At 40.6% G+C, this 27978-nt stretch overlaps 1 protein-coding gene across 2 annotated transcripts; it reads right to left on the minus strand.

Moving 5' to 3' along the window:
* Nucleotides 1-860: 860 nt before the first annotated feature.
* Nucleotides 861-22852, minus strand: LOC108679333 (chromobox protein homolog 2-like). Of its 2 annotated transcripts, none has more exons than XM_047880256.1 (7): nt 22745-22852; nt 22508-22551; nt 18733-18798; nt 18239-18356; nt 3018-3179; nt 2043-2693; nt 861-1760 (listed from the first exon to the last, which is right to left on the minus strand). In XM_047880256.1, the coding sequence occupies exons 1-7, from the start codon at nt 22814-22816 to the stop codon at nt 1488-1490; spliced, it is 1386 nt and encodes a 461-aa protein (XP_047736212.1). In that variant the 5' UTR covers nt 22817-22852; the 3' UTR covers nt 861-1487. The 2 variants fall into 2 exon arrangements, with proteins under 2 accessions (XP_047736212.1, XP_018023425.1); XM_018167936.2 differs by lacking the exon at nt 18733-18798 and adding an exon at nt 19240-19305.
* Between the last annotated feature and the right edge of the window lie 5126 nt (nt 22853-27978).

The raw sequence follows: 27978 nt of genomic DNA on the forward strand, positions 1-27978 counted from the left end.
AAGCATCGGAATTAGAACGTTTTTTTGGCGATTAGGATAGTTGTGCATGGAAAGGTTGCATATAAGTTCCTCCCAAACCTTCGGATAAATATTTACGAGGTAACCATCAAAGGCAGCATCCGGAAGCAGGCAATGCAGAGATCTAGTCTAAATTAATATTATTATTTAAGAAAAAGCTAGTAGATATTATATGTACATGCATGTGTGAAGCCAGTAATATGTATTTACCGTAGCGCTATGGTGACCAGTTTCTGTGTTTACGGAACAAGTTTTGGGGAAATCAAAATTTGAAAATAGAACTAATGGAAAAGTTCATTTGAGGTAACCGCGGCGCAATAAATTCAAATAAATCTCCAACACGTAAATGAATATACACATTGGCAAGAACAGAAACAGTGCCACTTATACATAAAAAAATGCTGACAGGTTTGGATACTTTCAATAAGATCTTCATGCAAGAACAACGCTACGCGGTAACAATGAAATCTCCCCACACGCGTCAAGAAAGAATGTACAAAAGGCCAGAAAGACGCACACGAAGAGCATGAATAATTACAAGGTAGCCATAATCTACTCATAGGCACAGATTTCAGCGAGATTCGTAAATTCTAAACGTTCGGGAAGATAAAATACATTTATAAACCCAACCAACGTACTGATGCATCACATTAATCTGGCGACCGACTCTCAGAATTACAAGGCGATGAATCCCGTTATTTTGGAGGCCTCAAAGCCATGCGCTGATGGAAAAAAAAATATAACTCAGTACTCACTGCAGTGAGTGACAGAGAGCGCATTTTCTCGTCGACGAAAACTTGAGGTCACGGACAGACGGACGGACAGACAGACAGACATGGCGAGCACAAAAGTGCATTTTTTCCAAAAATAAGAAAATGCGCTAAAAAGCTTACCCTGCCATGCAGGTAAACGCATCTTCAACCTATCTCTGAACAAAGGTCGGTCAAAGGTACAAGCAAAAGGATTTCGTAACATCACTTTGGAAGATATTGGTTATTCTTGTGGTTGCTATTCATAGTGTTTTTTAAATTAATTTCTAGATCCCGCTATTTTGTTTGTGAACACAACGACGTATTTTGACCCGAAATAATTTGTGCACAAATAATTTCTTCGTCGGACTTAGGATTGATCACCCCTCAATTAGATCCATGGAGGAATGGATGATCAAATGCTCCAGATAACCAAAAATATAAGACGAACATAATACCAACATTACAACGAACTTCAACATTATTCTAATAACACAAAAGCGAGAAAACGCCATTAAGAAGCGCGAGCTGCAGAGAATTATACGTAGCTCGACTAAAGAAAAAATCTCAAACGCTGTTTCTCTGCAGCCTTGATCCACGCACAAATAACAACAATATACGCCCTGTCTGCTGAGCATGGATACAAGTCCGAAACCCAATCAATTAAATTTCCTCTGAAACAGTAAATACGAAACCACTATCAGAGTGACGCAAATGAGCTCATCCAGACTCCTGAGACCCAGCGACCGTCACGGCGGCAGCAGACGTCGGCTGCTGGGGCGTCGTGGAGTCCATATCCTGAGGAGACGTCGCGACTGACGGTGAAGCGTCACCCTGAGGTGTGCTCTGCGAAGACGTCTTGAAAAAGCCATCTTTGGTTTTGCACTCTCGGATGGTGACCGTGATGAGGTTAGCAGTCACGTCCGTGATGAAGATCTCATCAGCCAGAGGGTTGCGTTGGTACCAGTAAGATGGGTCAGGAGCCACCAAAACCTGCCACACAGAAAGTATCAAGATCGAATTAGTGTGTCAAGAATTACACACAAAAAATTAGCATTCGAAGATACATATGATAACTAGGCGAGGTAACTAACTAGTAATTCACTACACATATCCTCATGTCATTGACAGAGACTAGAAGGTAACACTAAGAGCACGAAATATCTCAACCGAGGTAATTTATATCTGTTAAATAGTGATCTCCTGAGAGCGTCGGTTGAATGGATTGCAAAATCTTCGCTCAAAATCAGCTAATAAAAGAGCAGCAGAACGGACCTCTTCCTCGACTTCCTCCTCAACATCGTCGTCGTAAACGCCTTCCTCGTGGTGCTCCTTAGGGCACGCCTCCTTGCCCTCCTTCAAGTCCACGCAGGGGGAGTGCATGTGTCGAGGGGACGAAGGGGGGATGCTTGGGGTGCGAGGTGACGCTAGAGGAATGCTAGGGGGACGAGGGGAAGTGGGATGATCCTCTGGGGAAAATGAAGGCGTGAGGGGAGTCTTGGGAAGTTTGGGTGAGGACAAAGGTGTGGGCGTGTGATGAGAACCAGGGGAAGACGATTCTTTGTTGGGGGAGCAATAGGGGAGTTTAATGGGTGATTGTGATGGGGATTTAGAGTGCACTGAGCCTTTAGAGAGGGAATGAGTGGGTGAAGAAACACTTCCGGTGGGAGAAGAGGGGAGTTTAGAGGATTCGCGGAGTGGGGAGGCTGCGCTGTTCTTGCCAGGGCTGCCATCACTTGCGCTGCAGTCACTTTGAAAGAACTCCGGGCGGTTGACTTTAGGGGATTTGAGGCCCTCGTATTTAGGGCTTTTAAGTGGGCTCTTTACTGGAGAGGATGACAGCCGCGGCACCTTGTAAGAGGGAGGCGACAGAGGCACGTCTGAAGGCTCCACGTCGCTCTCGACCTCCTGCCGCTCCTGTTTGATCTGAAAAAAAAAAAAACGCTCCATTAATGACATAAAGTAACAGGCTGCTAAAGTTGACTAACGAAGCAGACCAGCAAAATAAATCAGTCAATATTCACACACATAAAATTATACACTGCGTCAATTGCAGTAACAGGGGGCCATACTTTCAAACCTGGCTAAGTGAACTTAAGTACTTACGCTCTATTTTCTTGTCTACGATTGGTGGATTTGGCTTGAAAGGCCGCCAATGATTGGCGGATGAACTTACGATCTCTTAACTTTTTTCGAAAGTATAGGCCCTGATTACTATTTCTCTGACCAGTAACGCATTAAATACAAGACCTGTTTATGGATGGTGACCCCCAGCTTGCCATCTCTGAGCGGCTCAGCTTTTCTCTTGGTGGGGGCGGCGCCGTAGTCGGGGTCGGCGGGGTCATCTTCTTCCTCCTCCTCTTCTGTGTCTGCCGCCAGACGCTCCAACTCGCGGTCGTTCGTCTTCACTTCCTGCACACATAAACAAATTAGTATAGGTTGGCAGAATTTGTTCCTTTAGGCATGTTTCATTAATGACCAGAGAATTTGTTTTATTGATGAATACCGTAGTGCTTATAAGTGAGCACAATAACACGAGGCAGTTAATTCATCACTTAAAAGTTCAGCAGTGCTGATGCTATTACGATCTAATCTCACAAAGTACTCCTCGTGATTCCGTAGCGAGGGCAAAGTATTGATCAAATTGCACACCGAAAAATTTTTCGCCAATAACATGAGAACGAAGCAAACGCAAATGAAATGGAAGCATACTGCATTAGAAAACTATTTTTATGGTACAAAAGTTTCGAATAAAAACAGCATCATTACTTACTCACGAAAGAATCAAAAGCTTTTAGATCAATGGAACTATATAGGTTATACGATTTTCGCTTCTCAACTTCTCATCCGTAATTCAAACCACGTATTAAAACGGATCAAATAAAAAAAATCGCATTAAAACGGACGATAATTTTCAAGTTTGCTAAGTATCAAACCATCCAACGAGATATGCAAAACCACTATATAACTAGCGTGGGCGTTGTATATTTCGAAGCTCTTCAATGTTGATATCCTAAATTTTAGTCTGTATGATTAATTGATTTCGTGGACTTCGCATGTGATCAATACATAAAGCAGGACAGATTAAAGCATCTCCGAGATGAGTTTTTTAGGAGACCGCGTACTTTACAACTTTCTTCATATATCGTCGCGTTCTTGAAGCAGAAACTGATGACACTAAATTAAGGAAGCAAGTGGGATTTTTTATTTTTTGGGGAGAGGATGCGTAACGCAGCGTGCAAAGGTGGAACGCGGTTGCGCATCATGCAGCTGAGGTTGATGACATCGTGGAGTCGCGTCGAGACCTCGGCAACTGCGATCCCTCTAACCATTCACGTTGGGACCTCGGCAACTGCAATCCCTCTAACCATTCACGTTGGGACCTCGGCAACTGCAATCCCTCTAACCTTCACGTTGGGACAACGGCAACTGCAATCCCTCTAACCATTCACGTCGGGACCTCGGCAACTGCAATCCCTCTAACAGTTGGGACTGCGGCAACTGCGATCCCTCTAACCATTCACGCTGGGAAATGAGATAAATTCAATCCCAGAATCTCGCACTTTAATCCCAGAATCCCGAAAGAATCCCGCACTCGATCGCAATCCATCCCGCACTCGAAAAATATGAGCATGGCATCGTAAATTGGGCAAAAATAGTATGTCGAGTCGCTTCTAATTGCAAACACCTACTCTCAACTACGGCAACTTTGGTTATTCTAACACAACTATGTTTACTACAATGGCTACAATTCTGATACAACTATGTTGTACCAGAATTATAACTTTACATCTTCGATGTATTAGAATAATCCAAATAAGTAGGACAGGCCGCGACTGTTACAGTTATCACATAATTTCCATTGCGAATGAACACGTTGATTCTCCTACAAGGAAAATTAAACACTGAAATCTCTTCATCTCATTATTATAATGTATTTCAGCATCGCAAAACGTGCGACCAGTCAGGGATTGCGATGCCTCTCAACATTCACTAACAGTAAGCCCGAGTTGGAGCATTTGAATCAATTTCCGCGTGTTTCCATTCCCAAGAGGATCAGTCGAGAATTCCTTCCTGAGAGCGGGCGCGTTTTTCATGCATTCCTTGGCATTGTGGCAGCAGAAGTGGTTAGTACCGTTGTTACCTTTCCGGGTTTTTTGTCCAGCATTCGGTTACCTGCGATGAGAAGGCATTCCGAGCAGTCAGCTGGCAGCGCTTGAGCGTGCGGGAAAGTTGATGGGTACACCAGGCACCCCGACAACCATGTCTTATTGGACGAGCATTCGCAGTATCAAAAGAAAATAAAAGCCTCGAATAAATAGTGAAGAGATGAACCTAAAGAAAAGGTAAAACGAAAAAAAATAAGGAGGGTTGCGATAAAAACTTTAAACTTCTGATCATTTAACATCGAAATAGTGTCAAACGCGAATTCAAATACCGAACAAGCTCCAGTCAAGATTCATGAATAGAAAGTTGTTTCAAATAAAGTAAATCTAATTCATTCGAATTAGTAATCAGTTAGAATTTCCTGGCGATATTCATTGATGAATTTTCTCCACACATATTTTACGTAAAGATTTCCAACGAAAACCCAACCTCAGGAAAATAAAAACATGATCTGGGCACTATATAAGGAGGCAGCACCAGAGCGACCACCTCAGCTATCAAACCCTCTAGTAAACTAGTTAATCACTAGTATAATAGACGTGTGAAGAGCATGACGCTCCGCTGGACACCTGCGTCAGCGTCGTGAGTTTTGACGCTCATGACGAAGTTTCGGTGCCGTGCCAAGAAGTCGTACTGACGCGAGCGTAAACCCATGAGCGAGCCAGCAGAGAGTAACAATAACCAGTCGCACGAGACATCGCTTGTGACTCTAATAAGGTTAAAGAAAGCTCGGCCTTCACAGCTCTCTCCCTCTTCTGCTGCCGCCGACCTGTGCTGCCAGCTGCGGCATCATCCACAGAACCATGTCTTCAATGCTGACTCGAACATCTCGTTTATTGAATATACAGTCCGTAGCTCTGCAGGAATTTCCGGAAATTGAATTTGTGGCTAGGCACAGGCGTTTAAATTTTGTAATCAAGTACCTGTATAACTCCTACTTGTTCGTAGGACAAGTTTTCGGCTCAGAAATGGTTGAACGCTTGTGTTGTGAGATGGTACACCTGATCAAATAATGCTCCAAACAATCAAAACAATCTTACCTTTTTTAAAACAGAATGAAAATTTATTTGAATGTATGTACATACCAGATCGTTTTTAATTTCGCTTGAACGGTACAAAAAGGTTCATTTGGATGGACAAATATGGAATACACAAGTTCTTGGTTGAAGGCATATTCAAGCCCACCTTTCTATCGGTAATAAAACTATATGCTCACTTGTAATCAACCAAAGTCGCTAAAAATACTGTACAAATAAATAAATTTGAGCTAATAACCAAATTTGAGTACCTAATTGAACTTTAAAGAAATGCCTTCCAAGAAATTCTCACATTTGCAGGTCAAGACGTTCAACATGACGAATTTCTGGAGGCGAGATATGTGTAATGCGCTCGGCATTCCAGTCAACTGAATATAATTGGTCGCGATGTGACGCAATATATCACCATTACTGGTCGCGAAATGCATTATTGGTTGCGATACGCTACGATACATTAGCATTATTGGTAGCGATATGGTGCGTTACATTAGCATTACTGGTAGCGATATGGTGCGTTACATTAGCATTATTGGTAGCGATATGGTGCGCTACATTAGCATTACTGGTAGCGATATGGTGCGTTACATTAGCATTACTGGTAGCGATATAGTGCGTTACATCAGCATTATTAGTCGCGATTTGCGGTAAAATGACGCGCTAGAAATGCATTTTATGTAATAATGACATACATTGCGAAGTAATAAAGAAATGTGATGTGGTTCTGCAATATAATTTAATCACATAATAATTGAAATATAAGTCTCCTCTCTACTTATCAGCAAGGAACTTCTCACCTATGTCGTCAAAAACGAAACGAAGATTTGACGAAATAATGACGCAATGAAGACGTGACGTCACAGTGACGCAATGAAGACGTGATGCTACATAGAGGCAAAAGAAACCCAAGCGACGTAATAAATAAGAAACGTGACGTGTTAATTACATTTGAATTTTAAAAGGACGTATTACTGACGACTGCTTATAGCTTCATCACTATCACCAAGTGATGTAGTGATGTCACTATGATGTAGTGATATCACGAGACAGAACAGTTAGGGAGGACGAGCGCGTCAATACCTGCACCTTGCTCTGCCACTGTGGTATTCATGACACGCAATTACACGCACGAACGCTCCCCACAGCAGCTAGAAATGTTTATTCGGATTTGTGCTCATAGAATCAAGATTCTCATACGTACACGAGAAAATAAATAGGATTTCGATTTATCTTTCATTTAAATACAGTATCCTATTAACGATATCTATAGGTTATTCGGTCAGTTGAGTCAGTCTAGAAGAATCTTAGTCTAAATACATCGAAATAATAAGTACACAAGATAATACGGGTCCGAATATGCATAAATTTATGAACGCTCTCATCGTAGGTAATGACCCAAATAAAACGGACCCCACGCCATCTTAGTTCGTGCCTCTAACTAAACAGACCAGACACCATCTTAGTGCCTCTAACTAACTAGACCAGACACCATCTTAGTGCCTCTAACTAACTAGACCAGACACCATCTTAGTGCCTCTAACTAAACAGACCAGACACCATCTTGCTGCCTGTAACTAAACAGACCCGATGCCATCTTTGTTTGGCCTCCCTATAACAGATAATAATTTAGAAAGCACAAGGCGCGTCTCCAGCATGGTTCGCATCACTGGCCTGCGACAGCAAGCAGCGCAAGCATGCAAACAAGCCGGCGCCGCTTGCATCGTCCCATGCACTTGCGACTCGCCGCCCGCCACACAGAATCAATAACTGCGCTCCCACTCCAGGAAAATTCCAACTATAACTCTCCCAGCCATCCTGGCAGGGAAAACCTGTGACTGTTCTGATGCACGGGGGCCATTGATAATCTACATTCATACATTCACCATTCATCGCGCAGAGTATCAGTGATACGCTCATTAACAGAGGTTACGAACATAGTGATCCTAGAAGCATTGAATGTGATTTCGTAGTGCGAACCCTGTAAAAATTTTACATTTAAGACAACGAACAATGAGAACAAATAAGAGTGATAAACCTTACTTTAATCTAATTATGTTGATAAATATGATCCCCTGCCTCGCCATTATATGTTCAGCGTTTGATTCTCTGATTGTCCAATTTCGAATTCAGGCGCCGGTTTCGTAAAAGCACTCTGAGAAACGCGTCAGGAGGACTCGCTTTGGATAGGTCTGAATATTGTCCTAAAATGATTGCACTTAATTGATTCTTCCTATGTGGACACTTCAGCCCAATATAAAATGATCGAAAGACTGGAAAGAGTCACGTTACAGAGGTTTTACAGTATTAGGTTTGTTGCTAACAACTTGCATATATACACGTGTGATTCAGGTTGCAATATAAGTAAAATTAAATACTAGATAAACACTCTAAAGCGATAAGTAATCATAGACGCTCAAAAACTGGTTGTTCATTTTAGTCAATAATTTTCTGCTTAAACTCTGTAGAGGTCCAGTTACCAAATGTGGTCAGTTAAAAACTCCTTCCAAAAAACGTCCAGCTCGTTCCCTGGTTTGTGTTTGAGGCTACGTTATCATGTCTCTACCAATCACCATTCATCTGCCAATCATCAATAATATGCCAATCCATTCATACATAGCATCACATCCAACCATGCGCCCATCCCCAGGAATTAGAACCTGAGCATTTAAATGGAGCATTTGGCTCGAACAATTTCACAAATCAAAATTTACTTCCATGCGCATCATCATATATCATTAAATCATTATAAATTTATTCATTTCCAAATGAACGCGAAGCCGCTTCTGATCTCAAGTTGAGAAGCACGCAAGTGGAGTGCGGGAGCGAGCACTCAACTCGAGTGCCGTCTTCACCGCAGACTCGTAACATTCCTTAGCGAGCTAAGAAGCTGCGAAGTCCTCACACTCAAAAGAAGGAATTATGGCCATGAATGCATCCAACTTCGAATCAGGAAATATATTTGCTCTTATCTATGGCTATTATAATTCCAGCGCACTTCATTAACATATTACGCTATCTGCATCAGTAAAACAATCAATGTATTGATGCAAATACAAATATTAACAATTCGTTGGGCAATAAATATTTTAATGACTGGAAAGCGTCCGATCGAGCAGCTGCATAGAACAGATATTAAAGGAGACTTCAGGTGGACGGTCGCTGAAACATGTTTCAGTCATAATTTTTCTCTTATAGTTCCTAAAAATTGAATATGGGTTTCCGAAAACCTGTTCTCGGTTTTTAGCGCATTTTCTCATTTATGGAAAAAAGACGCCATTGTGCTCGTCATGTCCGTCCGTGACGGACGGACGGATGTGAGAAAATGCGCTCTCTGTCGCTCACTGCAGTGAGTACTGATCTAATTTTTTAATATTTTACATACGCCAACGCCACAAATTGTACAAGAGATGAAGACGGGAAAAACGTAACTAGTAAAGAAAACCGCTCTTCTGGAAAAAATATTACAGCAGTCCCATTTTTCACTCTTTCACTCAAACGCCCTGGTACCTTGAAAACAGGCATGGCCTAGCGCAAACATTGATAGGCTGAAATTAACTCCGTTGACGCACTGCCCCAATCAATGGAGAGGGCTTTTTACCCTCACACAAATGCAGGTTTTTAAGTTAGTTTATATTGTAATCATTCAATGATAATGTTGGAGGTATTATCATAGAAAGCATTTCCGTTAAACACTAACTTAAAATAAAACCTGTTTAATTAACAGATTCCTGCAAAAAGATGAAAAGAGTTATTTAATTTGTTCGCTCTAACCTAGCTAGCGATCCACACGAAACAGCTCCAGACGTGCACCCGATATTTTGATGGTGACGTTGCTGATGGTGAGATATAGAACGATCCGAAAATGTTGCACCACTTTGAGAAGTAGAAGCTAAACGTTTTTCACTCTTTGGATTCAATGGCGCAACTAGCGCCGTACGCTTAGCGTCAACGATCGTTCGACGGTAAACGTGATAGTTCGTTGCAAGCTGAATTGTAGGCACAGCTAATTAGTATCGATCAACATGGCTAAAACGTACAAGATTTCACACCTGGTCAGTCTCAAATGGTTTTATCGATATACGAATTCAAAATTCACCAAACGGAGGATTTGTCAATGACTTTTTCTAAAGTTAAAGACATATTTTTCCCTACCAACATGGTTATAAAGTAAAACTCGCCATTCGCGGTGTTATGTAATGCAAGCATCACTTGACGGCATGAATTGGTTGAGTCGGATCTCAACACAGCTCCGACATTCTCGACGTTTAAAAAATGTGTAGCTGGCGTAGTATTGTGGCCCGACTCACACTTGATGAGTTTGTGGGCACTAATGAAGGGGTGTGATGTAGTCAAAATCGCCCCAGTAACCATCCCATTTGGAAGTGTCCTTCCCGCCTTGGCAAGAAGATTAACCTTGAGCGCGTCGTGAACGCATGCATTTGTACACGCGAGATCTCTCCTGCATTCGCAAATACTGGCAAAAAATTTGTTTATTTATTTAACAATATTTATGTCATTCAATACGAATTTTTGAGATTCACTTCCCAAAATAACCTTTATAAACATATACTTCATAATATTATTGTATTTTGCACAATACCAATTATATTATTATATCATTATAATATTGAATAATAAGTACTGTAGCATTATTCGTTAACAACGCAGTAAAAATGAGAAATAAATTGGAAGCTTTGCGCGATGTAACGATTAGAAGAAAGAACCAAAGGTTTACAGAAGCGTCTCCCGGTGCTGAGGATAAGCGTAACATGGCATTAGCCGACCTTGGTTCCATCGAGAGCAGACAATTGAGCTGCGGCGGTGGATGAGGATCCCTTAGCTGCCATTAGAGGGACCGCCGTGCATATGCCATCCACGCTCTACAGCCGCCGAGACATGCACGCAATTCAACATATAAAACAATAGATCGATTGAACTTACCATAACTTCATTGAAAAAGTATAAGCATTTGGGTAAATAGAACTTAAGATTACTGCAAAACGTTTCGCAGTAAGAGATTTAAACACTTAACGCTAGAAAACATGCGAATGGTTGACACTCAATCTAGAGCTCAATCGTCAGCACGAAGCCGTTCTAACTCTACAGTTACAACGGCATCGGCTTATCCTTGTGCAGAAGTCACAACTCTCCCCAGAACTGATCTTGTCAGTTGACTGTGCTTCAAGTAATTACATCACATTCAATCATTGCTGCATATTAATGGCGCAAGCTATTCCGGTAAAATATCATACATACATCCTGAAACCAAATGATTACTAGGCTCGAAATGAGAATGAACAAATTTCTATCATCAGGTAGAACAAATATTATTAGTCAGGTGGCGCTTGATTGTGCCTCCTGGCACAATTGTGAGTCATTACAGGAACAATAATGTACATTCAAGTCAACACAGAAACAAATAATTAACAGAAATAGCTAAAATGTAAATTAAATGAAACATATGCAGTAACGCATTATTTCAAGCTTGGTTCGATGATTTCAACGCCCCTTTTGTTTCCTAAGGTACTCGCGTCTCAGAGGCTCGAGTGGCTCTCATGTTACCACCCTGTGGCCGCGTGCGTCGCGTCCTCTACGAACGCTGGATGAATGAGCACTGAAAACCAGGAAGTAGGCTACGGCATAATCAGTTTGTACACGTTCATAGGATCTAATTTCAGGATGCAGCGTAATTTTTTTGTTATTTTAGCTACCTATATACAAACCACTCCAGAACATGATCATCCGTATCAGTACCAGATCGATCATTGTGTATTCTCGTGGAAAATCGTTCCTAAGCTCGAGTTGTCAGGCAAGAAGATATAATCTGTTAAATTCATATCATTTAGTGTCTTGATCTGAGCAGTTATAAAATATTCTATGTACTCGCTAGAACTCTCAGTCCACTTGTCAGTCAAAAGCGACGAAGAAAGCCTAAGATAGCCGAACTCCCACCCAGAAACTGAAGCAAGACAGTTATCACAAGAATCAATTAGCGAGTGGGCAGTGAGAAACGACAACCAAGCCACTGGTCCAGGTAAACCAGAAGGCACGCGCGGGCTGTAGTCGCAGCAGCGCCAGATGCTAAGGTCGGAGAGAGAGAGAGAGGAGCCAGCGGGTGGTTTGGGTGTGAACGGAGGCTAGGCTTACTGTAGAATAGGACAGCTGTGCCTCGGCAGCACTGCAGCTGCCACCTTCCATTGTCATCGCACCTAAACGCGCCATGCCGGATACGCAGATGAACGCATCACCATTTCCAGTTTTGCTCCAATTTCAATACAGATATTTTGTTTTGCTCCAATTTCACTACAGATATTTTGTTTTGCTCCAATTTCACTACAGATTTTAACTAACAACCGTAGACGACAATACACGTGCCATACGATGAAATGATTGTGCATTTTTGCGCAGCGACCGAAGAAAGCATTAGTGCACAACTGAGCAACGAGCAAATATATGCTGAATGAACGTGTAAACAAGATTGACTACAGGTAGAGCGCAAAAACGTATTCTGATAATGCAACTAAACCAGAGCGACATTAACTTAAAATACTGAGTGACGGCGCTGGTAATATCAAAACTACGGTACTATCACATGTTCGCCGTTGTATGGCGTTTAAAAGTAACGCTGTAAATATCATTCTCCAGTCCAAACGGAACTTGGAAGCAAGCATGGCAAGGAACAGCATGGCAACGGAGGTATATTTTCCACAAAGTAAATTGGGTTCCATATGAATTATTTATGTATGCCAACGAGGTATTACAAAGTAATTATTATAGCAAATTTGCATTAAGGTAAAGATCGATTATTGGCACGTGGAAACCTCATTTTCTAAAAAACCGAAATTAAAATAGAAATTTAAACCAAATTTAGCGGCTAAAAAGTAAGAAAAGAAAGTAAATCACATCTGAAATGGAGATGTCACCTGTCAAATTTCTCGGTAAAACAGACAGCCCTCGAAATACGAAGTCAGTTCGTTAAAGGAAATTACTTCATACCTCGAAACCCCAAGTCAAATAGGGTCTCATGTTTAATAGAACGTTAGGTTATGAGGCACATAAAAATGAGTAAAAAAATGACACTTAAAAATGATAAAAACACATTCCAGATGAGGTAGCGAAGCAACCGAGACCATCTACCGTACAGGACGTTCACCATTTCGCATGAAAAACTTGCACTGCAGAATGAAACTTCACAGTTAGGAGTTATTCGTTTTTAAGCAATGAAAAAAAATGTAAAAAAAGTCATACAATTTAAATGCTTTTTGAGCAAAGAAACCATTGCCAATATATGAAGATCACTACCCCTTTTCCAAAAGTATATCTTCAAAACCGAAGGATCTTCGCACCTTGGTATAATATAATTTCAGCACTGCATACCGCAGGTATGCATTGACACATAAAAAGATTGATAATGCGAGTTAGTATTGATTGATACTCAAGAGTAAGCTTTCCGTCAGAAAAAAAAATAATACCAATAAAATAAGCAAACATGGGATATTACTTGCCAGCTTCAGATTAATTGCAACAAATGCAACAAAAGCGATGAAGCAAAAAAAAAAAAATTCTAAACTATGAGGGAAGCGACAAAGTGAACGCACCTGACCCCTCGACGGTACAATCGTCTCGGGCCGCGCTTCAGCTCACAATTGACCAATCATTTGAAATTAACAACGCAACAAAAATCACATAAGCCACACAGCCCAGCATAAAAAACAAGCTCTAGGGCCCCGCTGCATAAATATGAAAGTTCATTCAAGTATACAAGCGTTCTTGCTGAAGCACGATACTTGAAAGAAAATAATTAAACACATCCGAAAGTAAGTTGGGTGTGAGTAGCGTTGCAAAGACATCCCAATATTGAATGCCTCTCACCCACCGTGGACACCCTAGCAAGGATCATAGCACAAATTCACCCATCCAATTAGAGCACAAAATTCAACAATCAGAGAACCCCAGTAAGGGTCAGAGCACAAATTCACCCAACCAATTAGAGCATTAAATTCAACATCCAGAGCGCCAAGTTCAACAATCAGAGAAACCAGGCAAGGATCAGAGCATCGATGTACTTTGGCGGGAAAATAAATCAAGGCCTTGGTTGGTATTGAATGTTACCAGCGTTCATTGAACTGATAGTTCGACTGGTATGTAATTAAAATAACAAGACGTAAAAAGTACATAAGCGCTGCAAACATCTAGAGCGGGGAGGAATTCTTCGAATTTCTTCGTTTTTGGAGACGAGCTTGGATCATGGCCGATGTAGGAGAAATTGAGAGAATGTCAGACTATAACAAGATCTTGCAGTACGAATTAATGAGAAGAGTTCAAAGAAAGTGAAAGCAGGCAATCCAAAATAATCCAAATTAGAATTCAGTCAAATGAAAAAAACTAATTGGGATATATTTATATAATGGATATCCCAGAGAGTTGATATGGAACGACTTCGTGGAAACTCATGAATACGCGATCATCAACAGTGACAGCTCGGCATTAGCACCACTCATGTCATTGGCAGCATTAATATGAGCTGTAACGCCTGTATACCCTCAGCAACCATGACTTAATCAGCACAGCATAGCAGCACTGGCTTCTCCAGGTCCTCAGCAACGCTATTGGCAACACTACAGCGATGTTAGCAGCCATCAGACATGATATTATCAGTACAACATAGCAGCACAGGCCTCTACAAGACTACATCAACGCTACCGGCGTTACATACAGCAATGTTAGCAGACGTTACATACAGCCATCAGACATGACATTATCAGCACAGCATATAGCAGCACAGGCCTCTCCAAGACTACAGCAACGCTACCGGCACCACAACAGCAATGTTAGCAGCCAGCAGACGAAATGACATTATCAGAACTGGCCTCTACAAGACTACATCAACGTTACCATGCAGCAGACGACAAGCGGTGCTGACATTATAAAGCTAGAGTAGCAGCGCCCGCCACCTGCAGCTCCCGGCATCAGGTGACGTGAGCGTCGTGGGAGTACGCATGTGCACTGCCAGCTGTCGCCCTCAGCCGGGCAGCGCGCGTTCAGCACAGGTAACTAGAGCTCGGGAAGCTCTTCTTAGGTATATAGGCTACGTAAATAGGAACCCAAGACCACAGTTAATTAGGTAAAAAACGACGTATTAGGTCATTCTTACTGGCAAACAAGTAACGTTCACTGAAATCCAGTTCAAGAATCAAAACTCAAATCTAATCGAGATTCGAGAATTTTGCTAGCCAACTTGACAAAGAACAAATTCGATAAACAACTCATTATCGAACAAAATGTGATATCTAACAACTCATTATCGAACAACTCATTATCGAACAAACTGTGATATCGAACAACTCATTATCGAACAAACTATGATATCGAACAACTCATTATCGAACAAACTGTGATATCGAACAACTCATTATCGAACAAACTGTGATATCGAACAACTCATTATCGAACAAACTGTGATATCGAACAACTCATTATCGAACAAACTGTGATATCGAACAACTCATTATCGAACAAACTGTGATATCGAACAACTCATTATCGAACAAACTGTGATATCGAACAACTCATTATCGAACAAACTGTGATATCGAACAACTCATTATCGAACAAACTGTGATATCGAACAACTCATTATCGAACAAACTGTGATATCGAACAACTCATTATCGAACAAACTGTGATATCGAACAACTCATTATCGAACAAACTGTGATATCGAACAACTCATTATCGAACAAACTGTGATATCGAACAACTCATTATCGAACAAACTGTGATATCGAACAACTCATTATCGAACAAACTGTGATATCGAACAACTCATTATCGAACAAACTGTGATATCGAACAACTCATTATCGAACAAACTGTGATATCGAACAACTCATTATCGAACAAACTGTGATATCGAACAACTCATTATCGAACNCCCAACACGCGCCCTCTCAACACCCCCAACACGCGCCCTCTCAACACCCCCAACACGCGCCCTCTCAACACCCCCACTCAACACCCCCAACATGGGCCATGCGCACCATCTCAACACATCAGCGTACCGTGCACACATCTGCGTATCGTGAGCACATCAGCGCACCATGCGCACATCATACCCATGATCAAGCATTAGCTATACCCCAGCAATGTACTTGAAAACGTGTGTACTTTATTACTTGTACAGCAATGTATTGACCTATGCGCTAGATGAAGTCAGCAAGACCAATAACAGATATTGACAATTGATCGTTCTGAGACAGACTGTTGAATAATTACTAGGTGATGATTTCGTCACATAATATACGTGTTATGATGATAACGTTGAATAATGCAGGACTATCAATAAAAATGGCAACATCATCAACTACACTACATTCCCGATATGCCCATCAGCATGCACGAAAGGAGTTTTATTGCTAAAATTTGATTGAAAACATTATTATGTTCACCTATCATTATAGCCGTTCATATATAGTTTATTTCATTAGGAACATGGATCGAGTGTAAGAGGCTGATTTAAAGCCAGCCTCCGGCACACGCGTTGCTCAGCGTATGCCTCGCTGGCTAACCAGGCTACGGCAAGATGAATAAAAAACTTAGCACCGCCAGCGCCACGAACTGCACGAGCGCTGGTCTAGGCACCGCCGCCGGCTGCGCTCCCCGCTACCTAAGACCGCGCTAGTGTCTTGTTATATCGNCAAAGCTTAGGCGGTTAGTGGATCAATTGCTGTTTATATGCAGAAGCAGATATGCAGAAGCAGTACCCACCATGCCAAGTATTATTCTTATCAAAATAATTCCATACTCGACCTCCTATATACACAACCATATCTAGTAGATCGTAGAGGACAAAATATTGGGCACAGTAATGTTACAGTTGGCAGTTCGTCGCTTTCAAGAAGAAGCATCGAATTTTAAAGGCGTAATGCCTAGAAGATGTCTTCTAAATAGAGGCGCAATACCTTGATAATACCTCCTAAATAAGAGCTTAATACCTAGAAGATACCTCATAAATAAAGAAGTGCGCAATTGAATCCAGTACCTATTCGTCGATAAATCTTAAGAGGATTGTACTTGGTGCAATATTTTTGTATGTATTATTCCTTAATAGTTAATCTGTAACAAATATGTTGCATCATGGATGCTTCCCCGAACGCCATAGATTCCGGCCCCGCACATCATTGAGCAAAAGTCTCTTTTCAACTTCAAATGCACGTCGCCCGATCTCCCTATTACCATAACTCCATAAGTGTCAATGATCGCATCCATTCTTCCTTCCAGGCGATAGAACGGCACGATAATACGGTAGGTGACACGGTTTCTCGTCTGCGACATGGCGCTTCAAAAATATCGAAACAAACCAACGTCAACTTCGAAAATATCTGATCAAAAGACAGGTTTTTAGTCTTTACGCAAACAAGTCACGAAAAGTACAAGAATCGGTAACAGGCCATTGGGCTTAGTTCTTCATCGCCGACACTACTATACTATACTAAATCTGGCGAGAAGAGAGCGAAAAGGAAGTTGTGCAGGCGACTGTAGGCAGTGTAGGGTATGGGAGCGACACAAGAGCAAGGGTCGGAAGTTCCGTAGCTCCATCAGTTCCGGCCAATGATGGCAACGAGCTCGGGGTGTAGCCGCAACACTGAGGCCTAAAGCTAGAAACTCGCACCCCGCCCTCACTCCACTGCTGCTAACCTAACTTATTCATTACATTGAGTGTACTGCTGCTACACAGCATGTGTACAGTATGCTGCTGCACAGCATGGTACAGTATGCTGCTGCACAGCATGGTACAGTATGCTGCTGCACAGCATGTATACAGTATGCTGCTACTGCACAGCATGTGTACAGTATGATGCTGCACAGCATGTGTACAGTATGCTGCTGCACAGCATGTGTACAGTATGCTGCTGCACAGCATGTGTACAGTATGCTGCTGCACAGCATGTGTACAGTATGATGCTACACTGTGTGTAATATTTGTCCAGGATAACGTAAAAAAATTATTCTATCAGAAGTAAATCACTGAACATAATGATGATGCAGTGTTATCATCAAGATAAGAAGCGACTGCGTTAGCTCAAAGAGTGAGAGGACATATTTGCTTCCCAGCACTACCACACGATTAATTCTTAATTAAGAGGTAATGCATGAGACACGAGTATGAATAACTCGGCAGGTGGTTTTAAGAGGTAATGCATGAGACATGAGTATGAATAATGAGTAGGTATGAATATTGAGTATGAATAATGAGTATGAATAACTCACCCGGTGGTGACTTCTGTGTTTAGGTTTGGGGCCCCTCTTGCTGCCCCCGGCGGCGCTGGTGGTGGTGGTGTTGAGGGTGGTGGTGCTGCTGGGGGCACTAGCAACACCATCACGCTGACTATAATATGGAAATACCTTGTGTTATTTTCATTGCTATTCTGAATTAACAGGATGAATTAAGTAATATCTTCTGTGTCCAATCGATCTATGAAAGTAATGAAAAATCTGAAACTTTTGGGAATGAAGAACCAAGAATGAATTGGGAAACACTTGTTTATACGCATTTACATATTTAGGGAATGGACCAATATAATATATTATGAATAGGTATGTGTTGTTTATTTTGCATGTTAACAGAATCTTGGAAATACAAAACAACAAAAAGTGGAAAGAACCATTTTTATTTTTTTTAAATCTGTTCAATTTAAGTAGTACAGTTAGAAAAAATATTTATTTTTTACATGTAAGGACTGCACATTAGAAGATGAACTCACCTCTCCTCAAAAGCTTCCAGCAATCTGCCATCTAAAATGTTTTCACTTGGCTCCCATGTGTTGTGTCTGAGGAAAATATAAGATATATAATTCTATCAGAAGTAAATCACTGAACATAATGATGATGCAGTGTTATCATCAAGATAAGAAGCGACTGCGTTAGCTCAAAGAGTGAGAGGACATACATGCTTCCAGGCACTACCACACGATCAATTCTTAATTAAGAGGTGAATGCATGAGACATGAGTATGAATAATTCAGCCGGTGGTTTAAAGAGGTAATGCATGAGACATGAGTATGAATAATGAGTAGGTATGAATAATGAGTAGGTATGAATAATGAGTAGGTATGAATAATGAGTAGGTATGAATAATGAGTAGGTATGAATAATGAGTACCGGTATGAATAATGAGTAGGTATGAATATTGAGTATGAATAATGAGTACCGGTATGAATAATGAGTACCGGTATGAAATGTAAGGACTGCACATAAGCAGATCAACTCACCTCTCCTCAAAAGCTTCCAGCAATCTTCCATCTAAAATGTTTTCACTTGGCTCCCATGTGTTGTGTCTGAGGAAAATATAAGATATATAATTATAAACTGCATATAAACATGTATATATTATATGATGAGGAATTTAAAAGTGAAGAAAACACCTAGCAAATAAACCATATCAATATCAAAAATATTTTGGAGTCCAGCTCCTTCATCAGTTTGACAATTTAAAAATGAAATGTTTTCAATATCAATATAGTGAATTTGCTTGGCATTTTTTTGCTTTTAAATTTCTTGTGAACTTGCGATATACCATACCATAAGCAGAGTGATAATATAAGTAATTATATAATATATAGGTATTATAGGTAGTAATGCAGGTTATATCAATAGGTCATTTTTAGATAACCTTTGAATTAAAAGTATAATTATCAGAAGAAAAAATAATTTTAGGCAAAGAAATAAGCATCAAATTTCAATGTAAGTATGAATGAATTTTCATTAGCCAATAAAAACTTATAAATAAATAAATGAAATTAAGTATATTTCTTCCATTTTGAGTTCTCCAAAGTATTGAAGTTTTGCTATGCCAGACACAAAGAAGTCTTCTGTATTGGAAAGTCTTGAACATACAAATAGTATCTTGCTGTTGCACACTTTCAGCTCAGCAAATTAGAAAATTTCATATTATTGGCTGCCTTCCATTGCCTTAAAAATTGTCTGCATACCATGTCAAATGGTGCAGCTACCAGCAAGCTTCATATCAAACACACACTCTACTACTTCAAAATTGGATGGAGCTGAAAGCAAAGCTTTATACATGAACTTTCACCAGCACTGAAGTGACTTTTGCTTTGAAGAATAAGCTTTGGACATCAGGTTGAATCAGACTTGCACTGAATGTCTGAGCTGGTATGTACTAGCAAGTTTAACCAAATGACATAATGACATAAAATGTTTATGTCATGACATAATGTTTAACAAATGAATGAATGACATAAAATGTTTATGTTATGATATAATGTTTAACCAAATGACATAATGACATAAAATGTTTATGTTATGATATAATGTTTAACCAAATGAATGAATGACATAAAATAAACCCACAGTAGCAAATCAGCTGACTAAGGCCAATGCCTGACATACTGATAGCCCAGTTAAATATACTGACTTACACACTAGTCACTTTTAATATTATTGTGGAACTCAATAATTATTAATTTATAAATGATGTGTCAGTAACATTCATAATAATTAGCTTGAACTTGATTCAATTTTAACATTCATATCTTATATATATCATGAACAACATTTCAAAGACAGTTTCCATAATGAGTCTGGTGTACCTCCAAATTTGTCATTGCAATCAAAATTTGCCACCAGAGCTAAATGTTTCTAACCTCTTATTAGAGAGATGAGATAAAACTATTACAAGCATGTGGCAATGATAACACTAAAATCAAAATAGGGTCAACATTTTTCAGATAATCTTGGCTTCAACCTTCTATCACAATAGTCTGTTATTTGGTAGGTCATTGTTTTTTGACTAGGACAAGAGATACTAACTGACCAATAATGAACATCATTTCAACAATTTAGGTAAGCAGGAGGCAAATTTTTTTGCAATATGTCCACATTCAAGATGACAAAGAATTGTTAACAATATAAACATCAGGACATGAATATTTATTAATCAACAGTGTGTATGATTGTCCTATATTGGCATCATTTCACATACCATGCTACATTTGCAGCAACAAACCATAAAGCTAGTATAACATGCATACATTATATATTCTTCAAATAATTTTTCCCAAAACACATGTCAAAAACAAAATTGCAATATCTGGAGCCCCTTGACATGAGAAGAGGTTTCAAGTGAAACTTGACCATAACTTGAGGCCCTTAATATTCAGGGTGCGTAACGGTCCTGGAAAACCTGGAAAGTTGTGTACAAGTCGGGAAAAATACGAGTTGTATAACAGTCTGGAACCTGTCATATATGAGTAATTTTCCAGACTCATATACAACTTGTAATTTTATAGACTTGTGGTACATGACTTTCCAGGTTTTCCATGACCAGTATGCACCCTGAATATATGAATACTATAATGCCTATCATAAACGCATTTTGATGCATATGACTGAAGAAAATATTTCAAAACAAAACAGCACAACAAATATCCAGCAATATCAGAGCAATTTTGTAAATAATTTTATGCTACCAGAACTGGTAATCCCTGGTCACATCCTAAAAATGTTAGTTCTGATGAGTATTGTATGGTTTATATTGACAAGCAGCACCTGACCTGAAGCTTAGCATACAATAGTAAGCCATATATATCTGCTGAGCACTAATGTCTTTTTCACAGCAGGCATGGAATATACTAACTACCATCCAAGCCACAACTAAAGATTTCCTACCCTTTTTGGAGCAGCTAGACAGCTAAACTGCTGGGCCTAGAAGAGTCATCTCCAATAAAATTGTTAACAGAAGTGCATGATATAGATACTGATAGAGATGCAAGATTCCAAATTGATTAAAATTCACTTTGGAGGAACTTCCATTTGTGAGTCAGGAAATTTTTATTTTGATTGACAGTACACACTACACAAGTATATACAGCATATATATATATTTACACCCAACTGATCTGATCCAGGCTCCAAGCCTGAAGCCTCCAGGTAGAGCTTGGAACTTAGATATTTATCACAGGCCCTTGGCTCATTAGCTTGGGACTTTGCGGCTTTTGCCTAATTTTAACAATAGAAATTAGACAAAACAGCAAATTTTCATTTAAATTTTTGAGAAAAATAGATTAGATGATGGTTTTAACCTATGATTTTATATTCAGCATTAGTTTGCAGCCACATTTTTCTTAGTAAATGATTCTCTTTTCAAATCAGCCATTGACATTGGTGCCTGTTGTGTTGGCTATTGAAAGTTGAATATCAAACCTCATCTCATATTTTGTACTATACCGCCATACCGGTAAAGTACTCTACTGAAAAATTTTTATTTTTAAAATCATTACAGTTTTGTTTTGGCATTTAATCTTCTTCAACCATATTAATTTTCAAAGGCGTTGCAAAAACTCCTGAAAATCAATTCTAACTCATGATCCATATAGTCAAAATATACCTGGTCACCGTCCTAGGCTAGCAAGCTAGCAACCAACTAGCTACATATACAAACTATTGGACTAGCAAGTAGCAAGCACTGGCTCTGGCACTTGAAAAATTAAAATTTTAAAATCATGAATAATTACTTACTTGCTGGACCATCCCTTCCATTTCACCAGATATTCCAAGCGACCCTGAAATAAAAAAATAACATTTGAACCATCATACCATGAAATCAGAGAGAAACTATAACGTATTCCGTGACCAAGATTTGAGCTCCGCGCAGAAAACTTCCCTAATATAGTGCAAGAGGGAAAGATTTCGACACTTTATTTATCACATCTGGTTTACAGAAATGATTTATTTCAACACTTGATAATAACGCACCCGTCTTTGACGTTTTTTTAATATGCACTCTGCGGCGTAAACACGTTCACCGAACGAAGAGAGCTCCATCATCGATCAGGAGAACGCGCGCTCCATACGGCTACACAGTCTGATCTACACTGAGATTCGTTTCAAAATTCTTGCTAAAGCAACTGGCTCAGCTAAGTAGCGATGTCCAGCCTTTAAATAGAAAATAAATAATTTTCCTTCTCCGAAGAAAATGGTTTAATTAGAAGTAACGCTGTCAGCACACAACCATAGATGTAAATTATAGTATATACATACTAAACGTATTGTAAGTCATTAGTTCATTTTCAATGAAAAATTCATATCAAATCAGTTTCATGACTTAGGTGAATGATTAAAAAATATAACTCAGTACTCACTGCAGTGAGTGACAGAGAGCGCATTTTCTCGTCGACGAAAAAACTTGAGGTCACGAACAGACGGACAGACAGACGGACGGACGGACATGGCGAGCACAATAGTGCATTTTATCCATAAATGAGAAAATGCGCTAAAAACACAACTGACTTATTTCATAGTTGTAACACACTGCGGAAGCTTTTGACCAAGTCGGTCACGGGTTGCTATTCAGAAAGCTCAAGCAACTGGGGGTAGTATGAAGCCTGTGATATGTTTGCATGGATCCACAACTTCCTCGCGGACAAAGTACGTGCTGTGGCAATTAGAGACACGAAATCGCATGGTTGAACTAGTAGATATCATATATAGTTCAACCTTGCGACATCGGGAGAAGCGAGAGTGAGAAGTGGCGTGACTCAGGCTCGGTGCTTGAACTGATCCTCATCCCCATCACCGACTCCGAACTTTTTCACGAATATATAATGTCATTTGCGAGCAATACAAAAATAATAATGCAGATCACAGACGGCCAGCAAGAGGTTACAAGATGACTTGTCGACAATCTACATTTCGGGTCTGGCTCATAATATTCAATTCAACAGCACTAAGTTCTGGGTCCATGATAGTGACATGCCACAATAAAATGAGGGGAAGACAGTGCAAAATACCTCCATTGAACAACCGAGCTGTGGCCAGGCTTCAGATTCTTCGTGACGGATCATTCCGTGGCCTATCTGAGGCTGTTCAACGCCTTGTTGAAGGAACTGAGAGGGGGATGGGCAGTTCACCTGAGAAATTCAAGCAACTACTAGTTGATTTCTTGAGCACAATTCCGGATCATTCACTTATCCCGCACCACCCTCAGTAAGTAGCAAGGAGCAGCATTTTGCATCAGCTGGTCCAAGAGTGGGCAGTTGCGCGGTATTTTTATGCAACATTTACTTCGGGCCTTAATGACGGGCGACCTGTCTATCGACGGCTTAGGGACGGTAGACGACGAAGGTGCCGCATCAGAGTGGCCTTGCACCAGGAAGTCTCAAGGACTTGATAGACTAAGCCTCAGTGAAGGCTTCGTCAAAATAGTTTTCACGATACAAAAAAATATATATAACTCAGTACTCACTGCCGTGAGTGACAGAGAGCAAATTTTCTCGTCGACGCAAACGTGAAGTCACGGACAGACGGATAGACATGACGAGCACAATAGCGCCTTTTTTCTCATAAATGAGAAAATGCGCTAAAAAAAACTTTAAAAAGCGAACACTTTATGTCATCTCTTAGTAGGAGCTAAAATAATTCATAAACCTATTGGATATTTAATGATATTGTGCTGCTATTGTAGTGGTTGTGAGAATTGACGAACCCGAGCGTGCTTAACATTATAAAGAGATATAAAAGCGATGATTCAAAACTGATTGGGCGTTAGTGCATTTTTCAGATATTGTTGGTATAAGCATCAATAATAATACTATAACATTCAAAGAGAATAGTAATAAGTTAGTTAGTTAGTTTAGTGACCCTATGATTACTAGCGCTTCAGCTGCTAAGCTATCTCGCGCCGAATGTCACGTTGGGCATTATGGGCTAAGAAATCGCAACCTTGTTCAAAATAGTACAAAAGATGAAATAATAGTTCAAGATGACGCAATAGGAGTCTACGTTTCACGAAGGGAGTAAGGTTCAGTAGGTGAAGAGAGACGAAACTATCTTCGTTTCTCTACCAAAAAGTGCGCATTTTTCCAGAGCAAATTGACGTTCCTTACCTAAAACAGCAGCAAAGATGGATCCACCTTACATAAGCTGAAATAGTTATGTAAATGAGTGTGAAAAACTGGCATCCCTCAATAATTTATCAGACAAAGTCCGTGCTAATATTAGGGATACATTGCTAACTTATATTCAACGATATTTGGATCACAGCTGGTCCGTATAAATGCTAATGAATAAAATGTCGTGGATAAAAGTAGGAAGCTTGAGTTGATGGGTAGCTGCGCTAAATTGTACTAGGATAGCGACGTTCCTAGAAAATTAGTTGCGAGGGTAACTCAAAGAAATATATAGACCGGATGGTCGGTACAAAACTTGCAATCATTCAAGACATGAGAAGCAAAATGGTTCAAGTACGCACAATTCTACCGTACGAAGGTTATGAGTTGTTGTTCTGCGTTCTGTTTCGTTTTTCGTAGCATAAACCACAACATTTCGGACTTTTTATCTATGGTGCCTTCATTTGATGGCATTTCATAAGGAGGGTTAATGTATATATTCCAATTTTCTTGAGAAATCCGACAAAGGTTTCAAATAGCTATTCTGGATGGCTGGTGGAAGCTTTAGCCATATTTTTCTGATTCCAGTTCCTTCTTTGTATCTTTGCAAGCTGCAGGACAAGAAGGTTTGCTGTACATATTTTCTTGCAAAAACTCAACAATTCTCCTAGTTTCTGTGTCTTGTGAGTACTTGCGATTCCTGAGAAGTTGATGATCGGAGGAGTTAGAGCGGTTTCCATTCCTATGTCCGAACCAAACACATATTTTGATTACTTCCAAACATTTTGTAATGCGACATCTGGGTTGCGACTGCCAATAGCTAGGCAGCAATCCACAAGCTGCCCAAACCACAAGCTACAAGTGTTGGCTCGTAGAACCGAGAGGATTTCCATGGATGTCAGAGGCAATCCATTTATTAGTGTGATGGAGTCGAACCAAGTGGTACCTGTAGTAGTACCAAGTGGTACCATTTAAACGCTCCGGAGATTTTTGAAATGACATTCAATCTATTATGAAAAAGTAAGCCGAGTCATGAATGCAGTGGATAAGAGTTGGAAGGTGCAAAGGTGTTGCGTTGTGTCGAGAGAGGAGATGGTAGCAAGGAAGAACAGGAGGCAGTTCCGCCATAGTGTTAGAGCCTGTTTGGTTCAGGTTATTTTTTTTATTGAGAGCTCAACATGCTCTCCAATCAATTCAATTTAAGACTGGGTCTGTGAGGCTCTGCTTTCAGTTGGCAGACAGGTTTAGGTTGGCAGGTTGGTTCAGTTTAGGTTGCATATTGGTTGGGCTTGAGCAGGTATTTCATATGAGTCAGGCTGGGATGAAACAGAATCTTGGGATGTGTGGGATCTTTCAGATACATCGGTATTAGATTACAGCCTGCTATTTTCGGGATCCAGGTCACCCATTAGTTTTCGGAGAATAGAGACACTCATGGACTCATGGAATTTTTGACACTCATGGAATTTTTGAAGATCAGTTTTTCTGTTCTCAATTCCCTTGATCGTTCAGTGTGCCCAACGACCTTTCCTTCTCAGTCAAAGCCACAGGTTTCAATTTATAAATCATGAAAAATTCTTTAATTGATGGTAACTTTTGTCACTTCCTGAGGTTCTATATCGTCCACTGGACGACAAAACTCTTTTCGCATTTTTTATGATCCGTGTCAGTGAATGACTGAATTTTCAGTGAAGTCAGTAAAAGAGAGCGCGAATAGAAAAACAAACCTATAGTAAAAGTATTTTAATCTTAAATAATGCGAGCTTTAGAGTCAGCGAGGTCGCTAGCAAGGCAACGAGCACTGCCTCGCCAGCGTAGAACAATACAGCCATTGTTTCATATCCAAGCTCACCTCGTCTACCCTGAGCACCTTTACAACCGCTGACATCGCCGCTTTCTGAAAGCCGCTTATTCTCAAGTCTGTAACCGAGTTTTTACGGCATGATTAAATAGGGGATTTTAAAAAATATTAATAAAAGAGAGACGTTTCTTATCGTCTCATATATTTTATAGTTGGAGACTCGGAGTGATTACTCCACCAATTTTACGTTACGATCAGGTTCAGGTTCAAGATACCGGTATTCGTTACTTATCGTTTTGTCAGGTGGTTGCCGAGTGGCACTTGATTTGGCACGATGATATACGGTTCTCTTTTTGGACAGGTTCGGCAAAATATAGTACAGAGAGAGGGTGTAATGAAACACTGATACATTTCATATTAAATTGAGAAATTCAGGTTCAAACAGATACCAAACGTAACCCTCCCAACACCACAGCAGTCACTCTCTCATGAAACCATCTTTTCTGTCCATCTCTCATCCACACCTCTAATGACTCATCCCTCTAAACCACAGCCGACTTCTTCGCATGTCCCACCACCACTTTTTCCACTTCCTCTCCCAGCCACAACACACCCTCATCATCCGCACTTATCCCACTCAACAAAACAATCTTCCACCCTTTCCTCACTCAATCGCCTTCTATTACGCTCTCTCAATGACAATCTCTGCCCATTCCACGATCACTTTCTCACTCCTTCGTCTCTCATCCACACCTCCATTCACCACCTCAGCCTCTCTCTCTCTCCATCTCTCCTCCTCCTCCGACCCTCGTGGCGCCTTTCCCTCCTCTCTCCTACTCCCCTCCGTCCTCTCCAGTTCCTCGGCCCGGGATGCGGGTGAATGGACCGGAGTCCAATCGCCGTGAGGGCCGCTGACAGCCTATCCAAACGGCTCTCCACCGTCCGGCAGGCACTGATGCGGGCCCCCGAGGGGCCCTCGCCTTGAAAGTGATTAAAGAGGGATCCGGGGCGACTAGGACCGTCTTCCTCATTTGTAAGCAGGGGGATATTGGGCATCTCCCCTTGCGGCTTGATCCCACATGGCCACCGCCCCCCTGGTAGATCCTTTGCCGCTCCAGAGGCCACCAGCTGTTGGTCCCGGGCGAGTCCCCCTTGCGCCACAGGAGGCGAATCACCGAGCAAGGAGAAGGGCACTATCACTTGTTTCGGACTCATCATCGTCCTCACCCGTTGATTGTTAGCGTGGAGTGTAACTTCTCATCTGTTTGAATTGATATGAAGCTTTCTATACTGTGCTCAAT

The sequence above is a fragment of the Hyalella azteca genome, unplaced genomic scaffold, assembly GCF_000764305.2.
Source record: "Hyalella azteca isolate HAZT.00-mixed unplaced genomic scaffold, Hazt_2.0.2 contig5073, whole genome shotgun sequence".
Lineage (NCBI taxonomy): Eukaryota > Metazoa > Arthropoda > Malacostraca > Amphipoda > Hyalellidae > Hyalella > Hyalella azteca.

Excerpts from the sequence above, each read along its gene's own strand:
- LOC108679333 (XM_047880256.1), bottom strand. The coding sequence starts at position 22,816 with ATGATGGAGCTCTCTTCGTTCGGTGAACGTGTTTACGCCGCAGAGTGC. Across the intron at positions 18,799-22,507 it reads TGGAAGGGATGGTCCAGCAA|ACACAACACATGGGAGCCAA; the intron begins GTAAGTAATTAT and ends TATTTTCCTCAG. Across the intron at positions 3,180-18,238 it reads AACACAGAAGTCACCACCGG|GAAGTGAAGACGAACGACCG; the intron begins GTGAGTTATTCA and ends TTATGTGTGCAG.